Raw genomic sequence first — 25498 nt, forward strand, 5'->3', positions numbered from 1 at the left:
ATTTAAAAAAAATTGGAAATATTACCCTGACTTTCTTTTTTTCTTCTTTTTTTCGAGGTTGTGAACACCAACCCGATTATGTTTTTTTTTTTTTTTTTTTTTTTTTGCAGGGATCATGACTGAAAAACCTACATTGTCATGTTATGTGGAGTGACAGTAAGAAAACAGGATACAGGATGTCCACTCTGCACTCCTGTCCCCTCCTCAACCCTGATTGGACAGCATGTTGGTATTTGATTACTTTGCTCTGTGCTGAGTGTGGCTGTGACAACAAACCAGGAGTGTGACACGTTATAACAACCAACTCTACACTGTTTCAAAGGCTGGCAGTAGTTACCTGCTTAAATCATGCTGAGGCACACAAACTACAGGACATGTGAATTTCCACAAGACCGATCTAAAAAAAACCTTAGTAATGCAGACAATTTATTACATAGTGTATATGTGCATTTCAACTTTTTTAAGATTCATAAAGTTTGTGATTTTGTTGATGAACCCGTTGTGTTTGCAGGTCAGAGGTGAAAGGCCAAGCTGGAGTTTCTCAGCGGTAGCACACCTCTGATATCTCCATGGCGAGCTCGATAAGTTCTCCTGTGTCCTGACAGGAGCCACAACAGTTACAGTCCAGTTCCAGCTTGTAATTGCAGCAGTCCTTCCCCTGCTGCTCTCTCTCGGCGGACGCCTTGATGTATTTGTACGAGGGAAAACAGCGGCTCACGGCTCTCTCGCATGTATCCGGTAGCAGGACCATTAACTCATGGAAACGGCAGTGTAGACAGGCGAGAAGAAGTGCTGCACAGTCATCTGGTGGCAGTAAAAAGGAAGAGTAAAAGAAATGAGTATGAGCAGTTTCAGGGCTTCTCAATTTAATTACATCAACTGTTCATAAGAGCAGTTAAACAGTACCTCCAGTGTCAGGCTGGTATGAATCATCAGAGGAGAAATGACTGCTGCTGTTCTTGAACTTGTCAGAACACATGGAGAAGCTGGATCCACCCCATTCACTGCCTCCACGGGGATCATGGGAACTGGAGTCTGTGTCCAGCTTGTCTGGGTCTTGCTCTGAGATGGTGCTCAGCCTGCGGACGCTGCTGACAGACTTACTGCCCATCATCTTTCTGGATGGACTGCCCGTCGCTGGATTGGAGAGGCTTCCTTTGAGACGATCATACAAGCAATTAGGGTCGATTTTTAGATGCACAAACACTTTATTTGATAAGAGCGTGCATAAGACTGACGTGACACTGTAATAACAATGACCTATCATTAACACAAAGGAGTTTTTATGAACATTTGTGACAGCTGATATTAAAATTGTCATTTCTGATGCAGAGTTGACATCATTTGAGATATTTGTTATGACAACCTGACATTAACCAAGGCAACATAACATGTGAATGTCTTTGTGATGACAATTTGACATTAACTAAGACATCCTAACCTGTTATAAACATGCCATAGCAGGCCTCATTATGAACACCGTCAGACTGGGACTGAACAGACAGTGGTCAGGACACAAGTCCATACTTTTGTCGAACTCAGGAGAATTATTCATGACACCATTATAAAAGCATTTGACGGTGTAATAACACTTAATGACGCCTTTATGACAAGTCCAAAATATGAAAATATTCATGAAACACTTATTATAGTCTCATGACAGTCAGTGTTAAGACCAACCACATATGATAGTATAATGTAATGTCAAAACATAATACTAAACAGTTTAACTAAATAGAGTTTGATAATTAGGCCTGCTATGGCATATTTATGACAGGTTATGTTGTCTTGGTTAATATTAAGTTATCATAACAAACACATCTCAAATATTGTCAACTTTGCATTACAAATATCATAAAAATGACACTTAATGACCACAATCATGAACATTCAATCAAAGAGTTCAAGTTCATGACAGGTGTCATGTCATGGTTATGACAGTATCATGTCAGTCTTACGTACACCCTTTCAAACAAAGTGTTATCTGATTTGTCATCCCAAAATCATCCTTCTGTTGCTTGTTGTTATATTGTCTTGGTTAATGTCAAGTTGTCATGACAAAGACATCTCGAGCAATGTCAACTTTGCATTAAAAATACAAATGACACAACAGTCAGCCTTCATACAGACTCTTTCATGTGTGTGACCAGTGGCATGAACATGGTCATATAAGGAAATCGGTGCTGGTTCAGTCCAGTCTCAGATCCTCTATGAGGGAGTTTTAATTATTCAGAGCACCATTAACATGCAGAATGTCAGAGAGGTGAGACTTGAAGTGTATAATGGAGGAGGCTTGCTCAATAAAACTTCAGCGAGGAGAGATTATTGATTTGCAGGCTTTTATTTGGCTCTACTTTCCTGGATTGAATCGGGCCAGAGAGAAAATATATACTGTGTGAAAATATACTCTCGTACTAACATTAGGCAGCCGTCCCATTTATCAATCACTCTACTATTTTAACCTCCTCACTGTTATTCTTGTTGTAACTAACAATAACTTCACCCAAGCAGGATTTAGCCGAATCAGACATGAAGTAAACAACAACAACAACCTACCATCAGACACATGGTCCCCTATTTCCTCAAGCTCGATACAGTCCTCATCATCCACAGGAACCTTTAAAGGAGTTGTCATCTTATGCAAAGTGAAGAGAACACACACGGAGTGAAACACACACCTCCCTGCTTGAATACTGGTGTTATAATAACCTAAATAATAATAAATCAACATTGCAATGTCCTGATTTTAAAGGATCATGCAGAAAAACTATTTCCCAAAGTGTATACTGAGATTGAAAGTGAATAAAACATATATTCCTCTATAAATTCTGTCAAATAATTGATTAGATTACCTGTCTGTACTGGTCAAATATCCAACAGTGTAATCCGTAGCATCTGCAACTGTGAACCCCTCTGAGCTGGAGCCCGAGCACCTCCCAACGTCATGCACACACCCACACTGTGAGCACACTCCACATCGATCAATACTCGCCACTCAGGAAGCACAACTACAAATCTGTGATGGCATAATGCATGGAAGATCCATTCAATTATGGCATTATGTCGATAGAAAGTCAAGCCAGGCCACATATCAAACACCTGGTCCTGGATATAGAAAGTAATGACATAGACTTGTGGGCAACACTTCCTATGAAGACCACATCTATTGTGCATTATGGGGACATTTGTACTGACTTATAATGCATTTATAATGACTATATTCATAAACACACATAATGCTTTCTGATGCTTTATATCAACAGTCACAAAACATTATGGATGTGACTTATAATGAGACATAAGTAAGTGTGTTATGGATGCTCTTGACTAGTCATACTTATATAGTTATGGTTATAAACTAGAAGTGCCAGAATTCCATAAGTACCAGAGTGGCCATGAGTGATTATTATGACCTTTGACCAGACTAAGAGATTAATGCATTTTCTCTGTTAGTTAAGTTTTTTTAAAATATGAAATAACACCAAAATGTAGATTTTGTCAAATGTATTTATATATTCATCATATATTCATGCATATATTTAACACTTTTAACAGTATTTTTTCTGTAGGATAATAGCCATCAGTCATCTGATAAAAATTTTAGATTAATCTAGAATTACCCAGAGTGAGAAAGAGTTAATATATTTTGTACAATAATAAACAGGTTATTTTAACCTTAATAATAACACATTTCCACTTAGAAACATCACAGAAAATAATCATAGGTTATGGGAAAAGGCTGGAAATGAGTACAAAAATAAAACCAAAAAAACATTGCTATTAATAATAGTAAAGAGTTAGGGTACTTTGTTTTCAATATTTGAGAGCTTTAATACAAAAACCTCAGTGAGTTACAAGTGCTGAGACAATAAATGTTACAACCATCCCCAGCCTCCCCTATTTTATTTTTACTTGAGTCTAATTAATTAATTATTTGTATTTTAATGTCATAAAACTGAAAATCAAGACCACTTGTGAATTTATATTAAAAGAGACAATGATAGTTGCTAAGCAACCAAGATGCATCTTCAACTGTGCAAAACAATATAACTGGCAGTTTCTGTGTGGTCTGTATGACTGCCTATGGCTGAAATAGGTACAAAATATCATATTTTCTTTGCCTTTTGTGTAATATATATATATATATATATATGTATACACACATTTGAAAATGGTCTAAATCTTCTATTGTTAAACTACAGGTTGACTGATGGGACTTGTAATTCATTGAACTTTTAATCCATCCTTGTATTAGGAGCAGCAGCAGCTGCTGTGCAGCAGAGACCAACTTTATGTTTTTGACGGTAGGGGAAACCAGATTACCCACAGGAAACTCACATAAGTACAGGGGGAACTTGCAAACTCCACCCAGAGAAGCTCTGCCTGTGTCAGGCAGTGCTAACCATGCACCAGTGTTTTCTTACTTTGAATTAATCATATAGGTTTTATATCTATATGCAAATCAATTCTACTTGTAATTCTCTGCATTTTTGGTGTCTTACATAAGAATCACTTACAGTATGATGCAGCATAGATTCTTTTAAATGCATTACACTTCACTTACCACCAACAATGAAATGTTATGGTGAAGCGTGCATTATTCAGATGTGTCAATATGTATAGTGCTTCACTGTTTTTAACATATATGATAAAATATGATACTGCATGGATTAATATAGCATACTACAAGTCCTCACTAGTTCTTCAGGTATGCATAGATAAGTAGAGTTACTCAAATAAGGGATAATGTACATTTAGTGGATCATTACTGCAAAATAAACCGAGATGCAGAAAATGGATACTTATAATATTAAGTTTAATATGATATAATGTTTTGTTTTGCTTTTTATCATCAGAACTGCATGCATTGCAGCAGTAATAGATTTCAAAACCTTGTAATAATACAAAATAAACCCGGAGGGGTTTTACTTCACAATAACATCACGCTCACTGTCCATTATGCCACTTATTACAAGACTACTTACAAAACAATTAATAATTTCACACAAAATATTAATTAAATAATTATTTTATTGCTCCTCCAGTCTATAATCAGAACTGTCCATAGCAACAGTCTGTTATTCTGAAATAACAAAACTGACAATGCTGTAATTCACCAGTCAGAATCAAGTATTTCACAAGGCTGTGTAATAAAATGTATGAAGCTTCATCAGTCAACCTCTGATTTATAACTAGTCAAGAGCATCCATAAGACACTTAAGATTACATCTGTTTTCTTACTGATCATACCGTAATGCATCAGAAAGCTTTATGGGTTTATGACAGTGGTCATAAAGCATTATGAACGCCCCCATAATGCACTATAGATGTAGTTTTCATAGGAAGTATTACTGAATTATCTTACCGCAATAAATTACATTGCCTTAACCAGTGCTTCTAACACCACAGTGGTTTGCATACCACTTGTTTTACCACATCTGCTGACAGTACACAGGCAGATTTATAAAATGGACACACCACAACACCACAGTGGAAAATTTGTTCTCTATTACCTCCCATTAAGAAGTCAGTGGGGCTGTTATCCAGTCCAAACTGCATCCAGCCATAATTCCATCATGTGAAACGATGATGACGGCTTAAAACCAAGGCAGGCATTAAACTAGATCAAAGAGATACACAGTATGGACATTTATCATGAGGAATTTATTATTTATAGAGATGCATTGGTTTACAATAATGGTAAATCTATATTCTCTACTCTTACAAGCTCATTCAGAGCATATTCAACAATGTTCGTGAAGGGGTGAAAAAGACCAACAAGTATAAAGAAGCTACGTATTCTTTTGATCAATTGATTATACCTTAAATACAAATATATCAGATCATGTTGGCAGTGAACATTTTCATTCTTAAAGCAACATTTTTTTTAACTTCCTCTACAAATTTTTTTTATGTGACTACTAAAATAAAATCAGGTAGTGTGGCCCCAACATAGCATAAAGCAGCTATACAGACGGGGTGGAAACTTTTCATTGTGAAGTGCTAACTATCAGTGTTCCCTTTCCTTTGGCTTCTCTGCTCATCATGGTCCTTTTGTGTACAGATATATAAAATCAGAAAAATCATAAACAGACAGTTTCACAAATTTCGTGATCTCACTCTACTGTACAGAGAGAATCGAGAGCTAGATTAACAACAAAAAAAAAAAAAAAAAGAAAAGAAAAGAAATGCTGATAAATACAAAAAAAAAATCCCCAAGAAGAGAGTGTTTGGTTAAGTGGATGAAGCAGTTGTTTTTGGAAACTTTTGGAATACAAAGTCACGCAGGCTGTGAGTGAGGCGGCCTTGCAGCGATGAACCAGGACCTCACAGTCAGAGAGAAGGCACGCGATCCAAATGAAGGTTGGGCCTCTCCGGGCTGCCGTTGTCTTCATCATGGTTCATGTCTGGGCTGTGGCCGTGCTCGTCTGTGCTCTCCGGAGATTCATACGGATAATTTTCACATATTTCCTCGTCCTCCTGCTCCTCTTTAATGCTGGTTTGATGAACAAGCAGACAAAAAAAAAATGTGTTCACGTAATTATATTAAATCACAGCTGAGTCAAACACACTAATGAGACAAGGCCGCTGATCGCAGCTCTGGAGCTGACACTTACAAAGCTTGTGGAGGGGACTGTGTTGCACTACTGTCGCTTTGGTATCCAGATCCATTAGCAAGGGCTCCATTCATCTGCTCCTGCAGAATATGGGGCAGCGAGTGCAGTGGGATGTTGCCCATAGTGGCCGGATTGTAGAAAGACTTGCTGCTGTCTAAACCACTCTGAAAAGTGCAACATTCTCAGCTTTTATATTTATAATACTGCACGAACGCATAACACATGCAGCTGTGACAACGTACTGTACTGCAGCATAGTGTGGCATGTACTTTTAATGCTCATTTAATGCAACATGATAGATGCATTATCTTAATTTATAAAATACTGATGAAAAACAGAGCTTGAAATATGAGATGTCTCTTACCTGAGCGGCAGACCCAGCTACGCTCTGACGGCTCTGCGAGTTCTTCAGCAGAGATCTGTTGGTACAGAGGTGCAACAAAAAGTATCTCACTTTGGGGCTGGCATTTTACAAGGGACGATATTTGGTTGACATCATTGATTACTGTTTACAAAACCCCTTCACTGATCAGTGATTGTCCAGGCAAAGCTTTAGCAGCCATGACCAGGCAGGACAGGCCTTTCAAGCTTTGGATTTTTTCCACACGTTGCTATAGTAACTCCTCAGTATCTAAAGACTTTGGAAAGCGGTGTCTTTTTTCATGTGTGGCCTAACACTGGTAATACACAAGCCAAACTCATTATGAGACATAGCATTACATTTGATAAAAAAAATACTGCTTAGTTTTCTCCTCTTGTCACCTTAAAAGTGAAACAACTTTAAATACACACAATAGTGTAAATTTAACCTTTGTCTTCTTTGTTCAAGCAAGTAAGCTAAGCAGCCAAACAAGGTTTTGTTAGAGTGAAACAGTCTGATGTTACATTTTTTTCTTTATCATGCTTAAAATTATATGACTACCAAGCTCTACACTTAACATGTTTCTTTATTTCCACATCTTCTACACAGATTATCAACAATATTTTACCAGAATATCCTGCATATAGCCAATAAATGCATTTTAAAACCCCTGTTACAGGGTTTTACAACAGGTCAGCTGCAAACATTAAAAAGTCTGCAGCAGAATGTGTTTGAACGACCTCATAGAGGTAACATTTGCTTTATTAGTTTGCTACCTACAGCTGCTAAAATCTGCCAATGACAGTTATCATTTCAGAGGCCTGCTTTTGTGCTCCTCTGTCTGAAATCAGCGATCTATTGTTTCAAGAGGTAAATCTGCCACAATCATCAACATAAATTGCATCATCCTAGAATGGTAAATTTGATTGGTGTAAGAAAGAGTAATTCTGTGCACTTCACCTGGTGCAAAGCTATCAGAAACAGTATCAAAGGAGAAAGGTAGTGCCTGCACTCGTACTCCTTGCCCCAAAAGTTTAATAGACAACATTTCAATCTCACCTGGTTCATCATCAGGTCAGAATACCCACCTGATGAAGAAGTGGGATTGAAATGTCTATTAAACTTCTGGGGCATAGAGTAAGTGTGCAGGCGCTACCTTTTTTTCTTTGAAACTTAACGTGGATAGCAACAGTAACTAAGGGGTGTGCGGCTTAGCGAACGACTGAAACTGCTGGAGGAGCTGCCAACATACACACTGTGCTTCCAGGTCTGTTTAATAAAGTAAACACAAGGTAAGAGTTTGAGTCATCGTGGCAAGACATGACAAACCAGCTGGCATTTTTTGACCACCTGCTGACAGCGGTGGTTCAGGGGGATCAAGGCTGGAAGCCTGCAACGGATGTGGCACTTCACTTTGTTCGCACCAAAGGCATCCATTTGCCTGTGTGAACATGCCAAATTTGATTTTCTTTGTACCACACTTCGCCTTAGAAAACTTGCTTACAGTAAATACTGTGTGTAGTGATTATGTGGAGGTAGAAGTTCAAAAATGTCTGCAGACTTCTAGTTACGTCTGAGACACACAGGGGTCTGGCTTCATGTCCAAAGTACACTTACCCGTTGCCAGCAGTCTTCTGGGGCCTTCTTCTGTGAAACTCAATCTCATCTACTGTCCACACGGCTCCCTTTACGTTTTCCAAACGTACAAAGCATTTATGGAGGCTCAGATTGTGTCTGACAGCATTCTGGAAGATTAAAGAATAAAGGAAATTAAATGTAAATGCAACCAAATGTCTTTTCTTTCGATGACAGAGAAAAAAAAGTAGGGAAAAATATGGTATATTTTCAAAGCCAAGAATAGGAAAAAAGTAGTAGGAAAGTATCTTGTACCAAAAATATAGTTTCTCTGCCTTTTTCAAGGGATGAAACAGACACAATGTAACTACAGATATCCAGAAAGGGAGATTTCAAAGGAAAAATAAATAAATAAAATAAATGAAAATGCCTGTAGCAGTTTGACTTCTCATAGATAGTATACATATATATATATATATATATATATATATATATATATATATATATATATATATATATATATATATATATATATATATATATATGTATATATATATATATATATATATATACACACACACACACACACATGTTACAGGTAGATCTTTGAACACATAACAGAAATGCAATGAGGAAAAAAAAAATAGAGGTTCCTTCAATTCATTAAAAACCTAATTCAATACACTTTTTCTGTTTCCTTAATTAATATCCAAAGATGTTTAATACGTAGATGAGTTCATACCTTCCAAGTAGCTGCATTGCGTCTGAAATATGCAAAGTTTCTTGTGAACCAGTTGTAGATTTCATTTAATGTCAGCTGATTGCGAGGTGATTCAAATATCGCCTGAAAGAGACCAAGAGCATGTAAGAGATACAGGAGACTAAACAATTTAAAAAAAAAAATGTGGTTCTGCTTCATTTTGGTTTAAAATGCCAGTTTTGTCATGCAATAGGAGTTTAACAAAATATCAAATATCACAGTAAAAAAAAAAGCCTTGATCTCGTACCGGACTGTGATGATATATACCGTAAAATGAAAAGGTCACGCCAATTTTTGTCTGGCTGGTGCTTTTTATTTTATTAAAGAGGGAAAGTAGAACACTTTAAATTAAAATGAAAAACAAATTTTACACACATCCCATTAAATACCTAATATGGACATTTTTGTTTTTTTTAATATTGAAATACACATCTTATTGTGGACTTTTTATTGTGACATTACAGAACCCTGTGTTTTTGGTATTGTTACATCCCTGTTTTGCAAATATGTGAATTATAATTTTCTGCAGTATTTTAATATTTTTGTAGCTGTGTAAAATGAGTGAAGCGCATGTTACCTGTCTTATGAGGGAAGCGTATGTAAATGGAGGTCTAACTTCTGTGCTCAAGTAGAACTCCTTATTATCAACTATATCTGTGAAAAGACAGTAAGAAGCATTATTTACAGGGTGAACAGGAAACAAGGGAGAGGCATTTCCAGTTATGGAAAATACTGCTAATTAATTAACTAAATAACACATTTGAAAAGAAAAAAAATCAGCAGCTCAAAACCAGCAATAAAAAGCTTCCTATTAATTGAGTTCTGATTGTTTTGACTGTTACCTTGGCTCACAGAGCGGCTATATCGCCTCCGTACGGGGGTTCCAGTGAACATGCTATTGGGAGTGAGGACGGAAGGGGAGTCAGACAGCGGCGTCAGGGGTGTGGATGGTGCCGTGGCACTCTGAGACATGCTCACAGGAGGAGGAGGGCCTTTGGGCAATGTTGCCTGGGAGAAGGATACATTAGACACCAGATTGACCTGAAAAAAAAAAAGAAAAGAAAAAAAAAGCAGTTAAGTCAGGAGAACGTCAGCATAGCTACAAGCAAAACAATATTTATTTTAATTGAAGGAAAGAGTCATCACAGCAGGTACTTACAGGCTGCGCTGCGGGTTTGGGTTCAGAGGACTTGAGATGAGCCATCATCGCCTGCAGTCGCTCTTTGTCCTTCTTCAGCTGTGTTAGACGAGAAGACAGAAATAGAAGTTGAGAGTTTGTGAATTAACGGCGCTCAGAGTGGGAAATATTTGTTTTCTGGCATCCTGGAAAGTGTAATTATCTAAAGACACCACTTCTGTTTCCAGGGCTGGTGTGAAAACACCACCACTGCTGACATTTAACTGGAATTCACTGGTTTTTACCAAACACTTCCCTTTACTTTTTCAATAGTTCAAGAAAACTACGGCTGTATCCAACTTATTTTCAATATCAATTTATCTGCTGACCATTTTAATGATTAATATATTAATTATTTAGTCTATAAAATGTCCAAAAGTTAGTAAAAAGTGCTTATCACAATTTCCAAGAGCCAAAAATAAAGTCTTCAAATTCCTTTTTTGTTCAACCAGCAGTCAAAAACCAAAAACTCTCCATTTACTATCATAAATGATAAAGAAAAGCAGAAAATCCTCACATTTAAGAAGCTGAAACCTGCAAATGTTTGACATTTTTGCGTTAAAAATGACTCAAGCGATAAATCAATTATCAGAATAGCTGGCCATTAATTTTCTTTTGATAGATTAATCAATTAATTGACTAATCATTGCAGCTTCAAAAAAAAAAAAAAACACTGGATAGCTCAGTCCACCAAGCAATGGTTAAGTTATATTTTCCAGAGTAAACAGTAAACCACTCTTGATGCATCGAACACATGCTGCCCCTTATGCTGTCTGATTAAAAAAAGAAATATAAAAGCCTTAGTCATAATAAAATAAATCGAATGTTTACCTGCAGTTCCAACTGCTGAACCACTTGCATCTGAACGCGACACTGTGCTGTGCTCTTGTCATCCAGTGTGTGTTCACTGTTCAAATGTCTGCAGACAAACAAATTCAAAATCATGATGTGCTTTAGGCAAACCACATGTTGTTCAGGCCGAGAGTCGTGATAGAGAGAAAAAAAAATGCTAAACAGTCCTTCAGAGTAATTAAATTTCAACTAGAAAAACATCAAGATCACTGCAATACCTTTAATACCACAAAAATAGGAAACACATGACAGCAAAATAAGAGAAAATAATGTTTTCTATAAATGTTGACAGTAAACTCTGATTAAAAATGTGACATTTACAGCTCCTGTATGTACATATAAAATTCAGATGTTCTCTGTATTTCCTGTATCTGTGCCACTGCGTGATAGATGTGAATAAACATCACGCCAGCATTAGAAGTTTGCAAAGTTTCCCCCACTCACTTGAGAAATGCCTGGAAGTCTCCAAAGACAGTCTCACAGCCGGGCCATTTACACATGCCGTTTCCATACAGAGGGTGGCTGTTCTGTGTGTTTTCATCCACTGACCCGCTGCAACAAGGACAAAGGTCAGCCATTAATAATACGGCTCAGAGTCAACACGTTGGTGCTGCTCAAGCATATACATGTAGGTCCTGACGGGACAGTATAAATTACTAGAGCACCTTTCTTTCCTCTTCAGAAGGCTGTGATGACCGTTGGTGGTAGATTGTTGACTGGAAGACTCTCTGGTGTCTCCACCAGTGGACAGGATGCTACCATTCTCACTGCCTGAAATTGCACCATAAATAAATTATACCACGACATTTGCACGAGTCACGTCGTAGATCCTAAGATCCTAAAACTGAAAGTACTGTCACAGGTAAACACCACCAACTGTGCATGAAAGCATTTAACCTAAATGTTTGCATCGTTAGAGAGAAATGCAGTCAGGACTGTAATGCAGCATACCTGGGGTTGTGATGGGGCTGTTGGGGAGGACAGACAGCAGACCTTGTCTCTGCAGGTTGAGGAGGTGCTGCTGCTGCACCTGAAGGAGCTGCTGCTGGATGGCAATCTGCTGGGCCGTCAGCTGTGACGGAGAGATAACACAACATCCGTCAGGAAATGCCTTCCTCATTCTTCACACTGAATACAGCTGGTTGTGGGTTTTGTCTACAGTTTCATTCAAGAAAGAAATCTTTATCTATGATAAATTATTTCGATGACGATGTGCTAAAGAATGAACAGGACTGTCAGGCTTCACACTGGACACATCTTATGGGGTTGAAAATGTGCTCTGCTTCACAGGGCGACCATAACATCAGGTACTGTCGATCACAAAGCTTTGAAGGGCGATGAAATAATGCTGTCAGCTATTTAGAGAAAAATATCTATTTGAGCAGTGATCAAGTCAGATCCTGCTTATTATTTTTTAATAGCAAATGCAACCAAATTTTCCTCCATTTTTCTTGTGTCCAACAGATCTAACAGAAGAAATGTCGAATGTGTTTGCACCCAACTGGATACATCACATTTCTGCTTAGAGCATGTCTAATTACCAAACCCTCTGCCTTCTGCGGGCTCCAAGTGCTTGCTTGTGTTATGAATTTCTGCCAATTTCCAACAGTAAGTACATGTTAAGACTGCAACTGGATGAAGGAATGGGCTCAGCAAGACTGATGATATAATGCTGTCACACAAATACATGCAAACAACTGATATGTGAGTTAACTGTAATTTTTTTTTTTTTTTTTACATATGATACATATTTGCTGGCACCTGAGAGGACATTTAAGTCCAAGAGACCACAAGTGTGGATACAGGGACAGAGTAACAGTGTAGTTTCTGCACATGTGATGCACCTCAAATGGATAAACTCACTTGACGTTGGAAGAATGCTCACAACAACCTTTGCACTAAATGAAAATCAGGTCATGATTTATGAGCGTCATGAAGTTTTACTTACATCTATGTAGAGCCAGAAATGTATTACTCCTAGTCATTACAGAAAACTGGACATCTTGAAAGAGATAATCCAAACTGTGTGCTTTGAGTAACTGGTTCTGATAATTATTATAACTTTAGTATTCCACTAGTTACACTTCAGTACTATTGAAGTGAATCAGACTACTCTTAATTCAGGAATTGATTATCTTCTGTTGCACAATAATAATCGCTACAATGATCAAATATTAATGAACTGACAAAAATAATGCTTTGATGAATAACAGTTACCTCCTGACTAACAATCCCAGCGTTCTTCTGTTGCAGCAGCTGCATGTTTAGCTGCTCTTGCTGATTCTTGAAGACCTCTTGAATTTGTTGCTGTGGAAAAGTTGACGAAATTTGAGTCAAGAGAAAATAAAAGCATTGCGTTTAATGTGGACTGCTAACACGTAAAGATCGATTACCTGGTGTAACATGAGTGCTTTCTGCTGCTGGAGCAGGGCTTGGAGCTGCTGAGGACTGAGGATCTGCTGCTGTGGTGTCTGCTGCAGCTGCTGGGGAGCCTCTGCTGGTGGGGTCATCATAGACAACGACACTGGAACCTGCAGGGGATAAAAAAAAAAACAGCTAAGTTAATATCTACAACTCAAAAAAAGAAGAAAACACACAAGAAAAGAAAACACAGGAAGCAAAGTCTGTGATAAGACACTTTAGAAGAGACATTTAACAGACAAAAACACTCCAGTAAAAAGAAAAAAGAAAAAGAAAAATACAACATATGTTGCTGTTCTTGATGTGTGTATGTGTGTAAGCTGCTTTCATTCAATCTATTTGGACTGGATTCTAGCAGTGCATTTACACATGAACAAGAAACCGTATCTTTTTAATCAGAGTGAGGGTGAGGGATTACGAGACACGGCTACATTTTAACCTGATTTCTTGGTCATACGATTAACAAAGTTTCTAATGGGGATTTTAACGAGAGCACATGCTGCAAGACAAAGACTTCAGAACAGAAAGTTCACTGTGAACACAGCAAAGGCAATTAAATCCGAAGTAGAGCTAAAACAGAAACTGAAATAAACAGGTCTAAATAAATTTCCACAGCTGAACAGTAGGTTATTTGTGAAATTTCACTCACACACACACATTAAAAAAAAAAATCATGTGCTCTCTCACTACAGAGTCTGTTCTCGCACTCAGCTGCAGTTGTTTGCTCTGATGTTAAAGAAAAAAAAAACTCTTCAGGATGCAGCGTCAAATACTTCTCATCTATGCCAGCTTTGGTTAATATGGTAGTAGGTGGGCTATGAGGGTACTTCACTTAAATTGCATAGCCTCTAATCATTAGAAACATAAAAAAGAATGAAAATAACAAATTAAACCAGACATTTGTTAGACAAAAGTTGCTCAACACCTTTTGGGAATCAACTGCAATAACCAAGTACTGTATTTTGTTTTTCAGTTCTTCTGCTTTGTCTTAAAAGGACATAATTTGTCACTTTGTGTCTCATAGAGTGGCGCAACTGTGATGTACACATGACCTGTCCTTAAAAAATTAAATAGAGAGGGGGATCCTGGTCAACTCACTGTTCTGTTAATGTTTTCTTCTTTTGTACTGATGTTCTGCACTTTGTTTCTTATTACCTTCCCAAATGTTACCTTTGTGCCCACAACATTATTTAATTTCCTAATGACTTTATTGTTACAATCACACCTGTAACAGTCATTAAAATGGGCCTTGAATGCACAAATGGAGTGTATGTGGAATTTAATTGCTTAATAAAAAACACTGATTTAAAAAAAAAATTAATCAGACAGAAAAAAGGACTTCTCAGTCGAACAATTCCTGCCTGCATCTGATGTACCCAGATTTACAAAAAAAAAAAACTACTGTGTGGTTTTGCTCAAAGCCAATCACTGCAAGTATTCTTCAGTTTAATATGATTGACCCGCTACCGTAGCAGCTACAACCCATGCAGTCTGCGGTGTGGTGAATTCTAGTGCTGTGTTTTTGACAGAACCGGCAACTGCCAGCGTGCCGAGATGCCACCAAAACGTCCCAAAGCACGGCTATACTACATGTAATTGATACAATATAATAATACATACATAATACATAATACAATGTAATTACAAATAATTTTCTTGATTAACTGATCATTTGCTTTTTCTATGAATGCCTGTAAGGTTCTCAAAAGTACCATTACTTCAATACTGTTTCAGTATCATGTGTTTGAAACAATACAATATCTGTTAATTGAAATATTTAAAGTACCGAAGCTGTTAAGAAAAATTATCCAAGCGCTCATTCAAGACCTCAGTTAAATTCAGTCTTTATTAACCTGCCTGAAATTTCATTTGCAGCGAAACCAGAGTGTTCAGCGACTTTTTCTGTACCAGCACTGTGTGCAGGTTGTTATTTTAAGAAAAGAAAAAACATCACACTGTTTTGTGCGCCTGGGATTTTGTTCTTTTTGCTGTGGTATCAAAACAGGTATAGAGTATCGTTTTTTAATAATAGTATTGTACTGAAGTTTACAATTCTTACAGTATCTTAGTTATAATTTCCCTCAGCCAAAGGTGACATCTTCAGATGTCTTGTTTTGCCTAACCAACAGTCCAGAATCCAAAGATATTCAGTGTACTATCATGTATGACAAAGAAATGCACCACATCCTCACATTCAAGAAACCGGCAACTCCGTGACAATTGTGGCCTAAAAAAATTACTAAAACATTTATTCAGCTATCAACATAATTACTGTCAGTTCAATCAATGAACTTGTCATTGCTGCTCTACTCCTATGCTTCTTATTGAAATTCAAAAAACCAATTCATAGTCACTCACAGTAGTACTGCTTATACATTATTCTCAGTTCACTGGTCAACCTAGTGAGCTGAGCTTGGCTCTACTGCCATTTCAGCTAAAAATGAACCAAACAAAAACAACAACAACAGCAACAACAACAACACTGGGTGGCTCAGGGGAATTAGAACTCCATCAAAACAACAACAACCAGTACCAGAAAAACAACAACAACATCCTCTGCTAGGCATGCAGCAATTACCACACCATCCCCCTCACTGTCAAGCCTCACAGCTCAGGGGATGTTTACAGTAAACATAAACAGAGTAATCAAAATTGCACAGAGATATAAATAATGAATAAAAAAGCACACAGAGCCTGTTTATGAAAACAGAACTTGAGATTCGTATTTTAATTAAGGTCTGAACCACAAACAAACATTTCTCTCCGAGGCAGAGTCTGTTTTGAATCGGGTAAACAAACTGACAGTGAATTTCACACAGGCTTTGGGCTAACAATAACAGATGACTGCCTCCTAGTTTGTCCTTTCTTATGAAATTCAATGCTGCAGAGGTGGCCACCAAAGCAATGAAAACAGGTCTATCCCACAAACACAGCCAGTTGGCCCCTCTATTTTTCTGTGGACACCATCAACACAACAACAGCCTTTGCCTAATCCCTGTTGCCATGGCAGCCAGCAAGTCCAAACATCTTCTGTTGTTGTTATTGTTGAAAGTCATACCAGTGAGCAACTGAGTGTAAACACAGATCTGTTCCCGCAAGACTGGTCTTGTGAACTCTGAGATGACTGACAGCAAATAGGAACAGTGAAAACTTGCAGGAAAACAAACACAATATACCGTCTCTTGTGAGATTTAATACTTAAAAATATTCTAATGGGTGTGGCACGAGGGAGGGTGACAATCGCAAAAACACACAGACTTGGTAATAAACAAAGCTGCAGATTTAATAAGATCTAAAAAATTTTTAATTACACAACCACAGAAATGTGACATCACTTTCTTTAACAGACACATTTTAACTATTAAAACCTGCTATTATAGTTTCACAAAACAAATAGAGAAAGAGAAAGTTGGACAAACCTGATAATCTCCATTGAAAAGTCTGTCTAGGCACTGAGAAAAAAAAATGCTGCTCAGCAACAAACGCTCGGCCTGACTATCTACCAGAGCCTCACTTACCTAAATGATGTGAGCATAAACAAAACTAACAATATAACACTGATCCCTCCGCCCACCAGGAGCTCTGCTCACCCTCCCCTTCTAAACCTCAACACAGCCTCCCCCCATCCCTGTGCTCCCCTTCAGCACAAATATAAAACACTGCAGTTTTTGAGAGAGACTGTCAAAGTGAGAGGTTAAAGCGCATTTACATTTTAAAAAGAAAACTAAGCACCCCACATTTTCATAAAGCAGTACAGCTTCCTATCCTGTGACCACTATCATCTTCTTTGTGGTATGTGTATGAGGACCAATAAGAAAAGATATGGATGTTTGGGAACCAGATAAATTCAAATCTAGCATGAGTAAACGTGATTCACTGTTTAGTTCAGTTGCAACACGTATCTGTCGCGTTGACAAAAAATACAGGAGCCCCAAAGCCGCTGTATGTTGTTGTGACAAAGTACCAGAACTGCCCTCAACAGCAAAAACAAAATGTTTTTGAACGCAGCATCATTTACCTTCAGGCTGTAACTAATGATTCATTATGAATGAATCAAACAATCATCTTTTTCCTTAATTGTTTGGTGAATAAAATATGGAAGAGTATTAGGGACTGGCATTAGGGAGGGAAAATTAGGAAAAAATATTTTTTAGTTTTGCATTTTGAAAATTAATAAAAATCTTGAGAACAAAGAAGAACTTTCATCATTAGTCCCAGCCATAAGAAAAATAAAAATCAGAGAAACCTTCAACTTTAGTCTCAACATTTCTGCTTTATTCTCAATAATGCTATTTATTCTCAAAATGCAAAATAAAATCAAAAAATCTTCCTTCTTTCCCCTTTTCCCCTTGTGCCTGGTCCTAATAGTCTTACATAAATTATACACCACAATTTTATTAAAAGCAAAATGAAACAAACAAAGTGATGCCTTGAAATTGCTTATTTTGTGCCATGGACAGTCCAAAATAGGGCTGAACTAATATGGCCTGCTGCAAATTTCAAATTACATCTTTGTTTGGTACAGATCTCCACAAAAAAGACACCCTGACAAGTTTATGTTTTTCAAAAAAAAAAAGAGTAACAAGGATGACAAATTATCATTTCCTCCAATATCACAAATCATATTGCAATTGTAATCTCAGTCAATATAATCATAATTAGGTGTTTTTTGTTTCTTTTTTTTTCATTCAGTCCTAGTCCAACTCTCAAACATATTCTGTTTGCTTTTCACATGCATCAGAAAAAAGCAACAAACTAGTGTCCAAGTTTTAACATCAAAGATCGTCAGAAGTCACAACTTAGCTGTCAACATCCTAAATATATTTCACCACACATTTATTAGAATCTTGACTGTTTCGAGCAAATACTTTTAATAATAGTATCAGCCATATCCTCTAATAATGTAATAGATCTCACTACATTGAAACAATAAAACTCACAAAACAAATATATTTGAATAGGGATGCAACTAAAGATTACTTTCATAATTGATCAATCTGTAGATTGTTTTCTTAATTTAGTATTCATTAACACTGTCATTAAAATGTGAGAGAATAACAAAACATGCCCATTGTAATTTCATTATGGTACTTGTTTTGTCCTACTAACAGTCCAAAGTGCAAAGATATCCTGTCAACTATCATGTGAGACAGAAAGAAGCAACAAAACTTCACATTTGAAAAGCTGGAGATGGAAATGTCATTTTTGCTTCAAAGAGAACTCAGATGACTAACGAACTATCAAAACAGCTGTAGCCTAATTTTCTGCTGAACCACTAATTAATTCATCAGCAAACCATTGCAGCTCTACATATGTGCAGAATAATTATGTCATATTTTTTGTGGAAAGTGTAAAGACTCAGCCCTTCATATATGACAACATCTGTAAGAAATTACACTTAAGAACTAATGTTGGTGTGTTGTACGGATGCAGCTGGGAATGACTGACCCTGGGTGCCTCTGGAGGAGGAGTCTGGCTGATCCTCAGTCGACTGTCATTCTCAGTATTATTCCCGTTGTTCTCTGTGTGACTTGCTGGAATGGCGTGGCTTGTTGGTTCTGACCCAGACTCATGCATCTGGACTTCACTGAACTGAGAAAGAAAATAAGTATAAATGAAAACAACTGGATAAAGCAAAACATCATAATGAAACACAAGGAGCACACAAACAGAATATCACTTTCTGAATGTGTTTAACAAGACTTTTACTTTGCACAGTGATAAGAGGTCCATTTTCCCAAGACAAATGTCACAATAAAGACTCTGAAATGACCCAACAATGTGCTAATTCATCATGTCAAAGAGAGTTAACTTGTGTCAAACGGCTGCACTGAAAGTTAGGAGCCACAAAGTTAGAGCTCTACCCACCAAGACAAACATTCTCCTCTACAAGTGAGAGAGGAACATGCTAGGTCTATTTGTTGAATAACCGAGTGCTGCCATGACTACTGTAAACACAGGGGCCCTGGGTCCGTGTTTATGTGCAAACATATCTTCCTTCTGGAACAATTTACCATTAACCAGGTGGTGCGATAAACGGCTGTGGCAGGTAGTACAATGCACAAGTAGGCTTTTATGTATACAGCTTGGGAGTGTTTGAGTCAAACGCTGAGCAGCATAAACAAAGGTAAATAAAGTAGGCAAACAAATAATGTGAGCAGATGGAAACCTACACAGAAAGCCTCAAATAAAACAGGCCACATAGCCTCGAGGATAATGTCATTATTGTCAGGGTTACTCAACTATCAAATTCACATACTGAAATCAATCTCTTAATCAGTCAGTCAGTTAGGCACCGCTGAGAGCCGACATCAACATTTAGACAACATCTCACAGATGATCTGATTAGACTATATACACTCAGATAAACTCATGACCAAAAATGTACTAACACTTAGCTACAAGAAGGAGAAAAAAAAAGTACTGTACAGAGTTTCCCGCATTTGAAAATGACTAACAGATGACTACTGAATAAGTAAGTTATGTCTAGCTGCAGGAGTGTGTCATTCATAGGCAAGTCATAACTTAGATGGGGCTTGGCTTGGGAACTGGAAGGCGGCTGGTTCAAGTCCAGCTCGGACCGTGCTGTGGAGTGAGGACTGGTAGCTGCTGAGGTGAACTGTTCATGGCGCCGACTAAGACTGTCAAAAGTATAGATACTTTTTCAGTACCGTTTAAAAACAGCAGAAAAGTAACAGTTGATAGTATCAAAAGTACCCAACATATGACGAAATTATGTAAACGCTCATTCATGACTTCAGTTCAGTTCCTTTTTTGTGCGGCGAGGACTTTTTTTCTTTTTTCCATGGTACTGAAAGTTTTTTTTTTTTTCAATTATGGTATTGCATTTATGCATTTATGGTATCATCACAACTCCAGCGCCATATCTTTCTACTAATGCATGTCTAAAGGTACTGTGTGTGTTTTTGACCTATGAGTGATGAAAAACTTAAAATCCCCAAGTGGGATTAATAAAGGGCTAAATTTAAATCAAATTAGATATTTAAACAGATGTAATTCCTTTAATTCTAAAACTAAAACCCATCTAATCAAAACAGGCAGTGGTTGGTGAGATTTCCACTGTTTACTTTTGCTTTCAGGATCAGGATTAGCTCTGAAGACAAAGGGCAGTGTTTCCTGTAGACATTTTTGAAGATGTCAGGGGTGATACTGGTTGTAAGAACTAGGCTGACTTCTGCTGGCTCCTTTCTACATAAGTTCCGTGATGCATTATTTCAAAAAAAGATTTGTTATCCGGATACTGCAGGATTATAATAACTGAATAGTGGTGCTGCAGTGAAACTGTTTTGGGGATGGACTGTGTAATAATAAACCAGACGATTAATTTTTACTGCATTTAAAGTGTTCTCACCACAGGGGCAACTCTCCAGCTGTGGGGCCACCACTCTTCAAAGGATGTAAAGGAAATGCTGCAAACAGGCCTTTCCTTAAGAAGGAGTAAACAATATACACCCTCTCCCTTAAGAACATATTTTGACAACTACTTTAAAAAGTGCTTTTATTCTCTATCATATGCATGGTAAAAAATAGAGAAGCTTAACTCGTGAAATCCCTTCAAAAGAAAGTTAAGCAATATAATCAGCTATGCTTAAATATAATAACTAGACAGGAATGATACAGAAAAATATCCCTGTTTTGTCAAGTTCACATTTGCTAATTATGAATATAGAGCTGCAACAACTAGTTGATTAATCGATTGGGTGATTGAAAGAAAATGATCAATTATATAGTGTTTTCTGCCCTGAATTCTGATGTCAGCATTTTATAAAGTATCAAAACCATTGGTTTACCATTATCCAGCCAAGGTTAGACAAGTATGTTACCTACAACCAGGGGCAGAGTGGGGAGTGAACACCGGAAAGCTCAGTTTATCCAGCTCTTTGAAACGAGGCTGAGAGTTTACCATTTTATTTTCAGATCAACAGTATCCATCAATGACAGCCTTTCCTTAAAAAAGAATAAACAATTTATACTCTCTTTCTTAAGAACTTTTTTTGTGACAACTGGTTAAAAACATGAGCTACTAACCTGTATAATTAAACCGACTACGGTAAGAACAGAGACACCTAAATTGAAAGGTTGAAAAAAAAGCCAAAATCAGTGGTGCTAAATATGTGTAACTGAATGTGTAACTTTGTGCAACTGGATGAAGATGATTATGCAGAAAAAATCCATGAGATTCTCCACAATTTATCAGAATAATAAAGAATGTTTAATGTTTGCCAAGTTAAAATTGGCTTATAATGTACATATAACTGTAACTGAATGTGTAACTTTCTACAATGACACAGAATAAATCCACAACACTCCACAATTTATCAGAATATTATTACATGGCTTTGTTAAATACTCCATTCTGATTGGTCAATTACAGCATTAAGGTCTGTATAGCAGACCTTCCTTAAGAAGAATAGACCGTTGCTATGGACACAGGTTTGATCACGGAAGAACAATAAAATCATAGACTAAAATATTTTTAAAATGAATATTTTATAAGTATTTATATTTCTTGGTACATAACCATGTAACAAACTGGATAATGTACTGTGAGCAGGTCACTGTTGCGGAATAAAGCCATAAAATCATTTTAAAATTAATAATTTATGTCATATAAATGCGTGCCAAATATTTTTCTTTGGGTAGGTAACCCTGTAATAAGCGACCTGCTCACTGTACATGATCTCTCACATGAATAGTGGGTACCCACCTCTGTATTTACCACAACACCGCTGCCTAAAACTACATCTTGTCCGGATCAAAGCCTTTTCATGGCTAATCAGTATTTTAGTTTGTGATACATTCAATCAGTTATTTGGTCTAAGCTTCAATCTCGTAATTGCTGTCGTCTTCTGTGCCCGACTGATCATTGTCAGCGCGATCATACAAATCTATCTCAGGTCGACTCAGCCCCTGAAAGACAGATTTAACACTGTAGAAAGTTATAATATTGGTTCAATAAAGTGCTCGTACTCGGTCACCTCCACAACACAGCGCCAGCCGACCATTTCACAAATCAACAGCTAACCAAGACGTTACAATAACAATTCTGAATTAATATAATTTAATGTGAGGTTTGTTTTGTTGAATATAACAATGTGATTCATCCATCAGTTAGCTGAACTCAATATGAATGGAATCGATATCCGTTAACACCGACCACTGCGGTCTGAGGTTTGCGTTGAGGTCTTAAGCCTTTAACTAGAGATCTATGCGGAGAAAACATGAGGATTAAAAGTTATTATGCTAACTATCCTAAACGAGATAGCGTTGCGTGGCCGCTGTCTTTAACATCCTGTGTTAGCTTGACTAGAAAACAGTTTTCGACCAACCTTGCGGGTGGCGTTTATACAACAAAAGCTAGCAGCCTGCTGTCTGTCCTGTCGCTGTTAGCTTGTGAGAAACGTTTCTCTCTTCTCCCCGTTTTGCCAGCCGACAACATCACAACGAATCAAACGTTACGGTCGAGATTCAGTCAACGAGTGTCGGCAGCTTGTTGAATAAACGTTTACTCACCGACTTATGTGCGGGCGGACAGTCTTTTGGCTCGGGGTGGTGTCTGAAGAATGAAGCTCGGTTCACAGCAGCGGTGCCTTCCTTGGTAGCGAGCTAGCCACAAGTTGCTAACCGGGGGCGGGGCCTATGTAAAAGTAAACAATGGTGACGTCACGCTCACACGCGAGAGGCTGTTTCAGATCATCCTGAATGATGATGCAGCAGGGCCAAAGAAACGGACCCAAAAAGAAGAAACATCATCCCTTTTTTTGTAGAAAAGACGAAATTAACAGTTTGTGTGATAAAGGATGAAATGAGCTGAACTGAAGAACTGAATTATTTCAATTTTAAAATGTGAATTATGTCGATTTCAATGTATACAAAACTGCAATATCAACAATTTCTTTCTGCAGTTAGTGTAAATTCTGCTGTAGGGCTGTCTCTTGTTTATATAGTTTCATTTCCTCTTGTTCATATCTTGAATATTTATTATTTATTGCTTTTTATTGATGCTTCTTGCTATTGTGTTGTAACACTGTAAATTTGATTGTTGTGGGACTAATAAAGGATTAACTTATCTTATCTTATCTTATCTTATCTTATCTTATCTTATCTTATCTTATCTTATCTTAATTTAAAAGGAACAACGAAACCCTATAATATTAACCACATTAACAAATAAAATGTTAATGAAAAAATGAAATTGATGATTTCTGCATGGGCTCTTTATTAGATCAAGGGTGAATGGCTAGAACAGGTAGAGAAAGTTATTTCATTGTTCTTGAAAAAATAATACACCTCAGGTACAGGTGTTTTATTTGATGGTCAGATAGATGTTGGTATGTGGTTATTAAATGAATACGGTTATTTAATAAAACAATTAAGCAGCAGGAACGACACTCTTGACAAAATAACCACTAAAAAGAAAAATATCACTACATTAAAAAAAACTAACAGCAATGTTTACTCTGCTTCATAAGTTCTATCAACTACTGAAAAATTACAATATGACAATCTACATGTGTCACAATTTAATGTGGTTTCAGCTCAGCCCATCCTGGAAAATTATAAAATCTTTAAATCCTCATATCCCTGATTATCTTAAAATATTATGTGAAACATTTCTACAACAAAAATTACTGCTGCCATTAACTCTATAAGGAAAAGCAAATCTCCTAGAAATGATGGGTGTGTTCTAATGAAATGGAAAATTAATTTGAAGAAGAGTAACAAGGAACATGATCATAGAAGATGTGATATTATCCATCAGTCGATTATTGAAAATATTCTGTCATTCTCCATCAAATTAAATCCTGCAGTAACCTAATGCACACAGGGAGGCGTCTGAGTCCAGCACAAAGCTCCTGCATCAGTCTTGTTATAAGAAGACATTTTATCCATAGTTTGGACAATCCAAATGCAGGTCAATCCAAGCATCCTGCTCATTACTGTGAACATGTTTAGTATATGCAAACACGCTGATGCTCATGGCGCTGCATGCAATGATGGCCACTGCAAAAATTACTGAACTTAACATGTAGAAGTATAAGTTTATACTTCTATATCAAACTATAATCATTTTAAGGACAAAACTGTCTTCATGTAAAGATTAAATCCTTGCATCAACCCAAATGTAGCCTTCTTCTGAACTATTTTTATGTACATGCTCTGATGCAACCACAAGAGGGACACATTTTCCTTCTGGCCATCATGAAATGGTGGCTTCTTACTCCTTGAATAAGCTATGAACATGACATCACATTATAATACATTTGCATAAAGCACAGCTAGTTTGGGACAGAAAATAATGTGTTGTCTGAACATGAAAGCATGTAAATCCATTCTATTAGAAACCTAAAATAACAGTGTGAGCTTGGAAATGATGATATGGCCTTTTTTAAAATATTGGTGGAATGATATGATGTATATGACAGAGAGGTAATGCATCATGTTTGTTGTCAGTGTTCAGTTGTTGTTCTGTTCAGGCGGTCGCACAAAAGAAGCTGCCGCCATGCTCCTGCTTTGACTGACTAGTTTTAATTCAGTAACTATCAAGTTAATCATCATCACATTATGTTACATATTAATTATGATTTGCTGCAAAAATCTTCTTTCAAAATGACATGCAAGGGAATAAACACACCTTTGCCCTTTTCTCACTGATGATTTGAATGATGATTGACTGTGTTGTATATGCTCAGGCCGAGGCACGTTCAGTACGT

At 37.2% G+C, this 25498-nt stretch overlaps 2 protein-coding genes across 2 annotated transcripts; both read right to left on the minus strand.

The window, feature by feature from the left end:
* Positions 1-509: 509 nt before the first annotated feature.
* On the minus strand, positions 510-2672 carry LOC146324937 (uncharacterized). The gene is made up of 3 exons (XM_084719972.1): positions 2557-2672; positions 907-1155; positions 510-804 (listed from the first exon to the last, which is right to left on the minus strand). The coding sequence occupies exons 1-3, from the start codon at positions 2633-2635 to the stop codon at positions 542-544; spliced, it is 591 nt and encodes a 196-aa protein (XP_084576098.1). The 5' UTR covers positions 2636-2672; the 3' UTR covers positions 510-541.
* Positions 2673-5645: 2973 nt separating this feature from the next.
* LOC146324938 (forkhead box protein P1-B-like) lies at positions 5646-19373 on the minus strand. The gene is made up of 15 exons (XM_084720594.1): positions 19212-19373; positions 13736-13873; positions 13560-13649; positions 12294-12414; positions 12008-12113; positions 11787-11894; positions 11322-11409; positions 10473-10550; positions 10156-10354; positions 9891-9967; positions 9296-9397; positions 8596-8723; positions 6982-7036; positions 6618-6781; positions 5646-6496 (listed from the first exon to the last, which is right to left on the minus strand). The coding sequence occupies exons 1-15, from the start codon at positions 19338-19340 to the stop codon at positions 6334-6336; spliced, it is 1746 nt and encodes a 581-aa protein (XP_084576720.1). The 5' UTR covers positions 19341-19373; the 3' UTR covers positions 5646-6333.
* Positions 19374-25498: the final 6125 nt, after the last annotated feature.

The sequence above is a fragment of the Lutjanus erythropterus genome, chromosome 6 (genome assembly GCF_056507025.1).
Source record: "Lutjanus erythropterus isolate fLutEry1 chromosome 6, fLutEry1.hap2, whole genome shotgun sequence".
NCBI classification, from domain to species: domain Eukaryota; kingdom Metazoa; phylum Chordata; class Actinopteri; order Lutjaniformes; family Lutjanidae; genus Lutjanus; species Lutjanus erythropterus.

Excerpts from the sequence above, each read along its gene's own strand:
- LOC146324937 (XM_084719972.1), bottom strand. The coding sequence starts at position 2,635 with ATGACAACTCCTTTAAAGGTTCCTGTGGATGATGAGGACTGTATCGAG. Across the intron at positions 1,156-2,556 it reads AGGGGACCATGTGTCTGATG|GAAGCCTCTCCAATCCAGCG; the intron begins GTAGGTTGTTGT and ends ATCGTCTCAAAG. Across the intron at positions 805-906 it reads ATACCAGCCTGACACTGGAG|ATGACTGTGCAGCACTTCTT; the intron begins GTACTGTTTAAC and ends TACTGCCACCAG.
- LOC146324938 (XM_084720594.1), bottom strand. The coding sequence starts at position 19,340 with ATGCATGAGTCTGGGTCAGAACCAACAAGCCACGCCATTCCAGCAAGT. Across the intron at positions 9,968-10,155 it reads TAGCCGCTCTGTGAGCCAAG|ATATAGTTGATAATAAGGAG; the intron begins GTAACAGTCAAA and ends GTCTTTTCACAG. Across the intron at positions 7,037-8,595 it reads CAGAAGACTGCTGGCAACGG|ATCTCTGCTGAAGAACTCGC; the intron begins GTAAGTGTACTT and ends CTGTACCAACAG.